This window comes from Cricetulus griseus, chromosome 2 (genome assembly GCF_003668045.3).
Source record: "Cricetulus griseus strain 17A/GY chromosome 2, alternate assembly CriGri-PICRH-1.0, whole genome shotgun sequence".
NCBI classification, from domain to species: domain Eukaryota; kingdom Metazoa; phylum Chordata; class Mammalia; order Rodentia; family Cricetidae; genus Cricetulus; species Cricetulus griseus.
This window is the reverse complement of record NC_048595.1, coordinates 286,902,846-286,913,399: the sequence shown is the minus strand read 5'-3', so window position 1 is coordinate 286,913,399 and position 10,554 is coordinate 286,902,846. Positions and strand designations below refer to the sequence as shown.

Sequence of the window (10,554 nt, the reverse complement as noted above, 5' to 3'; positions counted from 1 at the left end):
AAATTTTTAGATTACATAGGGAATCTCTGTCCTAGTGAAGGGACCAGCTTCCCTTTTGGCAGCCATAACAGCCGAACACATGCTTCTATGACCTTGTCCTAGACACTAGAAAGTCAGATGCCTGCCTCGTGACAAGGAACCAATCAGAAGTTAGCTGGTGGCGCTATGCTTTACGGCCCTGGGTATGCTTTACAGATTAGCGCACAGCAATGACGCACAAAGTATAGCAACCACCCTGGGAGGGCCTATGGGCCATAACAACCAGTTGACCAATCAACACAGGGCAAGCCCTCCAAGCCTGGAGGCAAACCAATCCTGATTCTGTGCGTACCCCTAGACACTCCCCTTACGCTGTCCTATAAGATCTCTCGGGAGCCCCTAAGAGCCGTCTTTTGCAAGCCATCCGCCATGGCGGGTGGGTGAAAGACCCGAGCTAACATGGGGTTAGCTCGTTAAATTACAATAACGCTTCGTGCAGTTTGCAGCAAGCTCTCGAATCCATATGGTGATTGGGGTGACCGAAAACGTGGCCTGGGACCCTGGATACTTGAGTTTTCGGGGGTCTAACACTAGGTTCCCCCAAGAGGAAACCATTGATGTAAATAGATAAAAGAGAGTTGGTAAAGAAAAATTCCCGCCTCCCATCCAGAGCAGCTTCCCATTCAACTTGTCCTTCTAACTATGTACCCACTGCCCCATCCACCCCTACCCTCCCAGAGAGTTACAGTGACAAATGGTTACTCCCCAATGACCAGCACCAGCTAGCGAGTGCTTCTCTCTCGGGAGGAGATTTTGTCTTATACAAAATTGAGTTTATGGAAAATTGCAGGGTCAAAAGAAAGTGTCTCCTAAAACCTGTCTGTTTGTTAAACATTTGGCCTTTAAGGGCATGGGGCTTAATCAACAACCAAAAATTTGCTTTAATTGCAAACAACTGGTCACTTCTTTAGCGAATGCCCTGCTCCTTGAACTCCTGCAATTGCAGCTTCCGGGTGGCTGCCTCCCCCTACTGTATGCCCGAGTTGCCATAAAGGCAAACATTGAACATTGGGCTGCACAATGCAGATCTAAAACTAACGCTTTGGGCCAAACCTTACCCCCACGACAGCAGGGAAACTTCCAATGGGGCCAGCCCCAGGCCCCAAGGTCTTAAAGACTGCTTTTTCACCATTCCCCTACACCTAAGGATAAGCCTCACTTTGCCCTTACTGTTCCCCAGGTTAATTTCCAGGGCCCTAAGCCTCACTACCAATGGAAGGTTTTGTCTTCAAAACAGACCACCAGCATGGCCAACAGCCCCACCTTATGCTAAAAATTGTTGCTCTCGATGTTAATCCTATTAGAAAAAAGTGGCCTTCTGTTTACATTCTTTGGCTGCTGCTCAGCAGAAGTAGCTTTCCCTGTGCTTGCAAGATTTAACTTCCAGCCTAACTCAAAAAGAGCTCCAAATAATACCTGATAAAATTCAAACTGCTAAACCATATATGTATCTGGGGTACGAACTACATCATCAATAGACACTAACCCCACAGATTAAACTACACACCTCCCTCATTTTTAACTGGGGATACAGAGAGGCAATGTGGAGGGCCAAGAGGCTTAAAGGATTTAGCCAAATTGCTCTCACAGGAGATAAGAAAATTTACAGCCACAGCAGGTCAGGCCAGGGCCAAAATCAAAACACTTAGAAGCTACTCCCTTCTCTGTCTCACTGATGCCTAATCAAATGTATAAAAAATACTATTAATACAACCAATTAAAAACTGTTTTAAGACCTTATGGAAAAAGAAAGACAGCATAGAAAAATTTGGATCTGTTCAAATTTTGGATGCTCATAATTCAAGAATTGGCTATAACTGCTATGTTACAAAAGATTTCAATTAGGGATTTTTCATTTCAACAGACTGGTCATAGCCTAGGCAAAAGAAGAGATGAAAAAAAAAATATGTGCTTGTTCTGTGTGTACGATGTGGCCACACCTGAATGCATGATATGTGATTGTAAATGCAAGAATGCTGACAAAAGAAACCTCTTGAATTGCCTTGGATATGATTTACAAATACACACACACACACACACTCACACACACACACACACACACACACACACACACACACACATATATATATATATATATACTACTTCAGAAATAGTTAAAAATACCTAGATTGCCTTAAATATAATTAAAAAGAACATCCAATCAGTCCTGTTGACCTAGGGGCAAAAGGGGAATCTGTGTGGATAATTCTATGAAATTTGGCAGAGGAGAGGATACAAAAATCCTCCTAAATTTTTAATGTCAGCTAGTCAAGAATTTAACAGGATGGATTAGAAAAGGCTGTTCAAAAAACCTTTAAATAAATTTTCAAAAAATTGTTTGGGATATACTAAATTCTAAAATGATAAAGGCTTAAAGGTAAAAATTATGTTACTTATGTCAAACAAGTTGAGTGGTTGTTTCTAAATAATGATTCATTGGGCAATTGTTTTTGCTACATTTTCAGGGAATATTGATAATCAACTACAGCTCATAGGCTGTTACAGTTTATACTAATACATTTTCCCCCCAAAATAGTAAGAAACAATCTCATAAAATACTATGTCAATTTTTACTGATGGTTCTAATGTAAGAACAGTTTTTATTATAAATGGTAAAATATATACAAAACAGGCTGCTCCAACCACAGCTCAGGTCATCAAGTTACAAGCTGTTGCAATGGTCTTTCAGTATCTAATAAAATGATTCATTTAATTTGTATACTAATAATCATGTTTTAAGGCTCTTTAAGTAATAGAGACAATTCTATACATAAAAGCTATAATGATCAGGTTAAAATATTATTTTGTTAGACCCCCGAAAACTCAAGTATCCAGGGTCCCAGGCCACGTTTTCGGTCACCCCAATCACCATATGGATTCGAGAGCTTGCTGCAAACTGCACGAAGCGTTATTGTAATTTAACGAGCTAACCCCATGTTAGCTCGGGTCTTTCACCCACCCGCCATGGCGGATGGCTTGCAAAAGACGGCTCTTAGGGGCTCCCGAGAGATCTTATAGGACAGCGTAAGGGGAGTGTCTAGGGGTACGCACAGAATCAGGATTGGTTTGCCTCCAGGCTTGGAGGGCTTGCCCTGTGTTGATTGGTCAACTGGTTGTTATGGCCCATAGGCCCTCCCAGGGTGGTTGCTATACTTTGTGCGTCATTGCTGTGCGCTAATCTGTAAAGCATACCCAGGGCCGTAAAGCATAGCGCCACCAGCTAACTTCTGATTGGTTCCTTGTCACGAGGCAGGCATCTGACCTCTAAGTGACCAAGGCAGGTTTATGGCAAGCATGTGTTCGGCTGTTATGGCTGCCGAAAGGGAAGCTGGTCCCTTCAATTTAAACAAATTCAAAATACTATTCACCTACAAAAATTGCCATGTTTCATGGGTCTCATTAGGTAGTCCATTCAGGCCATTCCCTACCTACTGGCTAAAGGGAATTAATCAACAGATCGATTAATAAAATTGGTCAATTTGTCTTAGATAGAGAGAACTCTACAGTCTCATAACTTTCATCATTAAAATAACAAAAGCTCTAAGAAAACAATTTGGTTTAACTAGAGAGACTGCTAGCCAAACAATAAGGTGTACTCAGAGTGTTTATCTGTAACTAATTTAGTAATAAACCCTAGAGGTCCACTTCCTAATTTGACAAATTAAAATATATACACATGACAATTGATAGATATTTAAATTTCTAAACATGTGACAAGTAACTATTTAATAATGTTTTCCTTACATGGGAGTTCCAAAAGTAATAAAAAGAACCTATACACTAAACAGTAAAAAAGACTCAATTTGGGGTGGAGGAAATTTGTGTTTCTTACAGGAGAACAATAAAACAAGATGGCTGCTGGACTGTTTGGAGATACGCACGGAGAAGAGAAAAACTGGCATGCTGAGATAAAATAGCCACCCCTCTCCTCCTCCTAAAAACCCCACCTCCAAGCTCACCCTTAGCCAGCTCATGGGTTCTGGACTCTGTGTGGCACCCCCCCCCACTACTTTCAATTCCCTTAACCCTTCTCACCTCTGCAACCTTACCCTGGCCCCCACTGATTCCTCCTAACAATGCCTGGTGGGCGTGCCTGGATGGCCTCACTCCCTGCCTTACCACACCCATATCTTTGAGGAGGTAGGATTCTGTGTTCTTGTGCAGGTTGTTCCCTGTCTCACTTATTACCAGCCTGACGAATTCTTTCCCTTCTGGGAACAATCCCAAGGGACCTCTGCCCTTTCCCATCCTTGCAGCAGCAGGGAACCTATATCTGCAGTTACAATTGCAGTCCTCTAGGCGCAGGTACTGGGATCTCTTCCCTCATCCAGCTATACTGAGCTCAGTGCCACTATAGACAGAAATGTTAAGGAACTCCAAAACCAGATAGCCTACTTAGAAGAATCTCTACAGTCCCTGGCTGAGGTAGTTCTACAGAACAGAAGTGGCCTAGATCTACTCCTCCTCCAACAAGGGGACCTCTGCGCCGCCCTCAGAGAGGAATGTTGTCTTTACGTTAACCATTCAGGAGTCATTAAAGATAGCATGGTCAGAGTCAAAGAGGGCTTAGAAAAATGTCAAAAAGTCAAGAGACCAACAGGAGGCCTGGTACCAAAACTGGTTCTCCACTTCCCCATGGCTTACCACCCTCCTGCCTTCCCTCCTGGGACCCCTTGTGGGATTTCTGCTATTAGTATCCTTTGGCCCTTGGGCCTTCAACAGACTGGTGGCCTTTATCAAACAGCAGGTAGAGTCTGCCATTAGGCCTATTCAGGTTCATTACCATATACTCTCCTCCAAGGAGGATGACCTTGGCTACCCCAACACTACTCGCCTTGGGCTGTCCCCCCCCCATGGAACTAGCCTCAAGACCCCCATGGCCAGCTTCAGAGGTGCAGACCTGGATGGTACTGCAGAAAGATTAAGATCACACCTTTTGAGGAAAAGCCTGCTGCAATGGGGTCAATGTTCCATCTCCCCACAAAAGAACATCAGCCTATAACCCCCCCCCCCAGGATGGGTCCGAGTACCTGTCTTGAGGGGCCAGGCTTCAATCCCCCTCTGCTGCAAAACTTGGCTTTTTCCTTTAATACAAGGAAGGGGGAATATGTTGGGAGCCACACAGCTTGACATGAACCTTTAGGCCAAACTTGGCAGGCCACACGGTTATAGAACGGCAGGCCACACGGTTATAGAACTGTCTTTTGATTATAAATGGCTTCTAGAAGCATGAGCACCCAGAAGGAACAACATGACCCAGACGTCAATCCTTTGTTCCAACCACAGGCCCACTGACCTAAGCAACCCTCCCTTGCACCACCATTTGCCTAGGTAACCCTCCCTCACCCCACCACCCATGAACTTTTTACCCTGCTAATATCCTCCTTCTATAGTTTTCTGACATCCTGCTTGAACTAACACCTGGCTCTTGGCCTCTTCTCCCCCTCCCCTTTACCCTACTCTACTGACTATATAAGCTAGCCTGAGAAAAATAAAATTTGCCACTTGATCAGAATCCTGTCTTGTGGTCATTCTCTCCCCTTCTCTTGTCCCCATTCCCCTCCCTGGATATTTTGCCCTAGGTTGCTGTCCCATGGGTCGGGACAACTACACAAACTTAGTCCAGAAGAGGATGTTGAGTCCCCTGAAACTAGTGTTACAGGTGGCAGTGAGCCACCTGAAGTGGGTACTGGAAACCTAACTCTGGTCCTCTACAAGAGTAGTATATACTCTGAGTTGTTGAGTCATCTCTCCAGCTCAGCGAGCCTTTTATTCAGCCAAAGGGTGAGCAACTATGTGGGGAGAAGCCCCCATTAACCAGACACCCCACTGAGGCCAGCATGATCCAGCCACCACTCCCACTGACCTGTTAACCACTATAGCTAAGGTCAGTCAACCCCAGCTCACTTCAGTAGTTTTTCAAGGAGCCTTCATATTGTTTTTTAATGACTACTGATTTAGACCCCACCACTGATGTTCAGGGGTTCCTGTTTACCCCTGAGTTTATTTTTGCCTTTTTTTTTTTTTAACTTTCACAACTTCGATTTATTGGTTGAGGAGCAGAGTACACAGACATCTCAATTCTTAACACATGCACCCAATCTCTGAAGAGTCATACATTGTGTTCTTGTATGTCCCGCGCGCTCTGTATTTCTCGCCAGCAAGAAATCATACACGGGACACTCGGATCCTTCTGCAGGAAAGCTTTAATGCGTCTTGAGAGGAGAGCATAAGCTTACCAGAGCGGAGACCCCGAGCCAAGAATCCCGTCCCCTAATAAAGGCTGGCAACCGCCGCCTCGGACGTGTCACCCCATGATTGGCTGCAGCTCATCCGGCCATATGACGCCACGGAATAGGCAGAGATCAAGGAATGGAAAATTACCCAGCGCCTGCGCAATAATCTTGTTTACATTCGGTGCCTGCCGGATGCAGGCGCCATCTTGTAATGGAGAATGCAGGGACGGCTCCCTACATCTCCCCCTTTTTTATTAATTAATGATAAGGCTTTATATTTTTACAAGCAAATAGGTCACCCAAATGTTGAGGGATAGAGGCAGAGGTTGTACCTTCCCAATCAAATATTAAGACTGTGTACAAGAGTCGCCATCAGGCTGTTAGCTTGACCCGAAGCGCTCTCGACCTGTCCTCTGCCGTTTTTCTGGGAAAGGGAGACTAGGGCAGGCAACCCTTATGCAGGACAACATGCCTCCCAGAGAAGCCTGCATATTGGGCAACTCTCTGTGCGATGCCTTGCTCGACATCCCTCATGGGCTGCTCAAGCCAGGCACTCTACCCTGTGCAATGAGCCTAGGCTCCGGGTGTGCAAGAGCTGTCTGGCCAGCGGCCTATTGCTTAAGCATAGTTAGCCAAATATCAGTGGAAGCCCCTTGTTCCAAAGCTACAAGCGCTTGGGCGATAACCACCTTGTCTCTCTTAGTTTGAGCCCTGAGCCTACAGACCAGCCAGAGAAGCAACATCAATCCGCAGCAAACGGCTGCACCAAACAATCCCACCTCCACCCATTCCTTAAAATAGGAGACAGCTGAAGCAATCCATGATGACAGTCCCTCCGTCAAGGACAGGAGTTAATCTGGATAATAGCGGCTCTCAACTCCCGGGGAGAGGGTGGAGTTCCGACTTTTGAGGGTCCAAAGGGGCTCTTCGGGTGAGTCTTTCCGGGATCCACAGAGGATTTTCTTCATCCTGTGGGAAAACACAATAGCTCCCCTGGATCTTATGAGAATAGGATCCGGGCCTCTCCAAAGACCAGTTAAGACATCTTTCCATTTTACCATCTCCTTAATGCCTTGTCCTTGAGGGTTATAAGGTAGGCCAGTTAGATGGGTAACCTCCATCTGTCTGTAGAAGTGTCGGAACTTTTGAGAGGTATAAGCCGGCCCATTATCTGTTTTTAAGAAGCACACAGGTGGCTAGGTAAAGTCTTATTTCTGTAATACAGCTGAACTTCCTTAAACAGTAGCTTAACTTCTTTCTGAGGCAGGGTTTTTCTGTGACTTTGGAGCCTGTCCTGGAATTTGATCTGCCGGACCAGGATCTTATAAAGATCCATCTGCCTCTTACTCCCGAGTGTTGGGATTAAAGGCGTATGCCGCCAACGCCCTCAACTTAAAGGCGTGTGTCACCAACATAATAGATTAGCATCTTTTACAAAACAAGAACTTTACATTGTCAGGCTTTGCTTAAAAATAATTCTAAATTGAAGCTCTTTAAGTAAAAACATTAATAAAATCAAACATTTGAAAACTGGTTTTAAAAAGAAATTTAAATTCCCTTAAGGTCTTTCTTTAATATATAGAAGCTTTAACATTTTAAATCTTAACTGAAAAACTTGTTTCTAAGATGGTACCTCTAATTTCCATGCAGTCACCTTTAGTTAAGATGGCGGTCTAAGTATCCTTTTTTTAACTTTAGCAAAATGGCTACCGTCAGTCATGTGACCAGCTACAAAATGGCCGTACCAGGAAATAACATGCGCGGCCTTTTCCCCTGTCAAAGACTGGGAAAGCCATCTGCAATTTTCTCCGCTCCTCTAATGGTAAAAAGGAGTCGGTACCAAATTTTTGTTGTAACTCATATAATGGGGGTGCTGATGGAAGTACACCCGCTGGATTAACAGGTCTCTTAAATTTACCGGGGTGTGACCGGTAATCCCCTATTTTCTCTCCCCCCTTTTTTGTTTCTTTTTCACCTAGCTGAGTTGTTTCCCCAGTATTTAAGACTTCATCTCCTGAGCTTTCAGAGTCATCAGAGCTATCAAGATTTAAAGCTTTAATCTCATTTACAGAATCATCTAACAAATTATTCACTCCCTTGTCAGTAGACATCCCAGGAGGTCCTTTTTTCTTATTTATTGCTGTTTCTCTTAACAAATTATTCACTCCCTTGTCACTAGACATCCCGGGAGGTCCTTTTTTCTTATATTTTATTGTTAGGCGCGCCCCATCTCTCATCACATTCGGTTTCTGATATGTAATTCTGGACTTCTTTAAGATTGTTACAACAGTGAGAAAAGTCAAAATAGCTCCTAGTAAAAGCATAGAAGCCTCTATATTAACCTCCCACAATAGCAACATTCCCAAGCCAAAGTCCAGAAAAAAACATACCTCTCCGAATTTACCATCCTGCAGTTCTGAATCCGCCTTGTAGCCAAGGGGTCTCCGCGGTGCTGGAGATGTTCATATGTTCCCGGGTTTCGGCACCATATGTCCCGCGCGCTCTGTATTTCTCGCCAGCAAGAAATCATACACGGGACACTCGGATCCTTCTGCAGGAAAGCTTTAATGCGTCTTGAGAGGAGAGCATAAGCTTACCAGAGCGGAGACCCCGAGCCAAGAATCCCGTCCCCTAATAAAGGCTGGCAACCGCCGCCTCGGACGTGTCACCCCATGATTGGCTGCAGCTCATCCGGCCATATGACGCCACGGAATAGGCAGAGATCAAGGAATGGAAAATTACCCAGCGCCTGCGCAATAATCTTGTTTACATTCGGTGCCTGCCGGATGCAGGCGCCATCTTGTAATGGAGAATGCAGGGACGGCTCCCTACACTTGTACCCCAAGAGTCACGTGTTGTTTCTCTTTGAACTTATTTCAGTGTTGTTCCAGCCTCACACGTGTCAAGTTTTCCCTAAGACCTCACATAAAACCCAAATGCTCACAATCCTCAATTCCACTGACTCACAATTTTATTCCACATACAGCACATACTCAAAATGTCCACCTTTCACAGCAATATTAAATATTATCACAATTGTTAGGAAAATGGACGGCCATGACCATCAGAGACAGTTCTGACAGGGCAAGGACCGAGGAGTGTTTTTTTTTTGTTTTTGTTTTTTTAGGAAACAGTTCTACTAGAAACATGAGACCAAATGTAACTGAAAATACTGCAGACACAAATGCATGACCAAGACCCCAAACACTTAGTACGCTTTATGCTGTAGGATATAAAACTAGCCCCCTAGACAGTCACAGCCTCTCCTGATTGAGCATTCTATTTTCTGGTTGTACCAAAAAATAAACAACCAGCAAATGATTTAACCTCTTAAAAAAATCATTTACACTTAAAAAATGGGATGAGGTGAGATTTCCTCCCACTTTTCAAAAATGTTTCTAGAGCTACTAAAAAACTCGCATTTACAAAATAGTTGATAAAAATATTCCTCTGGATTATACACGAAGGGAGGCAGGAACCACTGACAGACATGACGAATGGTTAGCCGGACTTGGCTTCTTTCTCTTCTACCTCAGAGGCTGGACTCTGGTTCTCTGTCTCTCCGTTCTCTGCAGGCAGATCTGCAGTGTGCTGGTCAGCCGCTTCAGCCTGTTTGCCCTTTGCTCCCCTCTTCCCTTTTGTTTGCACTTTTTTTGTCTGATGATTTATCCTTTCCCGAGGCCTTTTTCGGCTTCGCATCCACCTTGGCAGGGGCGGGCTTGGCCGACAGCCTCGCAGAGCGGGGCTTGGGCTCTGCCTTGGCCGTTCCATCCGTGCTGACCTTCCTCTTGGGCATCGCGGCGGCGCTGGGAGGGAGGCGTGTGCAATGCCGAACCCGGTCACGGAGCTGCCCGGCTGGCCGCCACCGCACAGAATCTATTTTTGCCTTTTTAATACTGGATGTCCTGATAGATATAAGGTGGTACTGCTGGCCATTGTCCGTCTTCTCTGGAGAAACATCTGTGAAGTTCCTCCTTGAGGGTGGGACACAGCCCATTACTCAGGGGGACATCAGAGTTCTAGCTCCAAAAGAGGTGCAGTTGTTACTACTAACCAAGAAAAAAAAGATAGAAAAAGGGAAGGAAGGACACACACACACACACACACACACACAACACACACACACACACACAGAGAGAGAGAGAGAGAGAGAGAGAGAGAGAGAGAGAGAGAGAGAGAGAGAGAGAATTCAAGTCAGGTATCATGACTCATACACACACACACACACACACACACACACACACACACACACACACATATGCCTGCCTATTTCGGCAGC

General features: G+C 44.9%; 1 protein-coding gene across 1 annotated transcript; it reads right to left on the bottom strand.

The window, feature by feature from the left end:
• Positions 1-9,557: 9,557 nt before the first annotated feature.
• Positions 9,558-10,287, bottom strand: LOC100771681 (non-histone chromosomal protein HMG-14-like). Its single transcript, XM_027401064.2, is given in 2 exon segments — positions 9,558-9,929; positions 9,931-10,287. Coding segments are annotated over 2 exon segments (495 nt in total). The 5' UTR covers positions 10,273-10,287; the 3' UTR covers positions 9,558-9,776.
• Between the last annotated feature and the right edge of the window lie 267 nt (positions 10,288-10,554).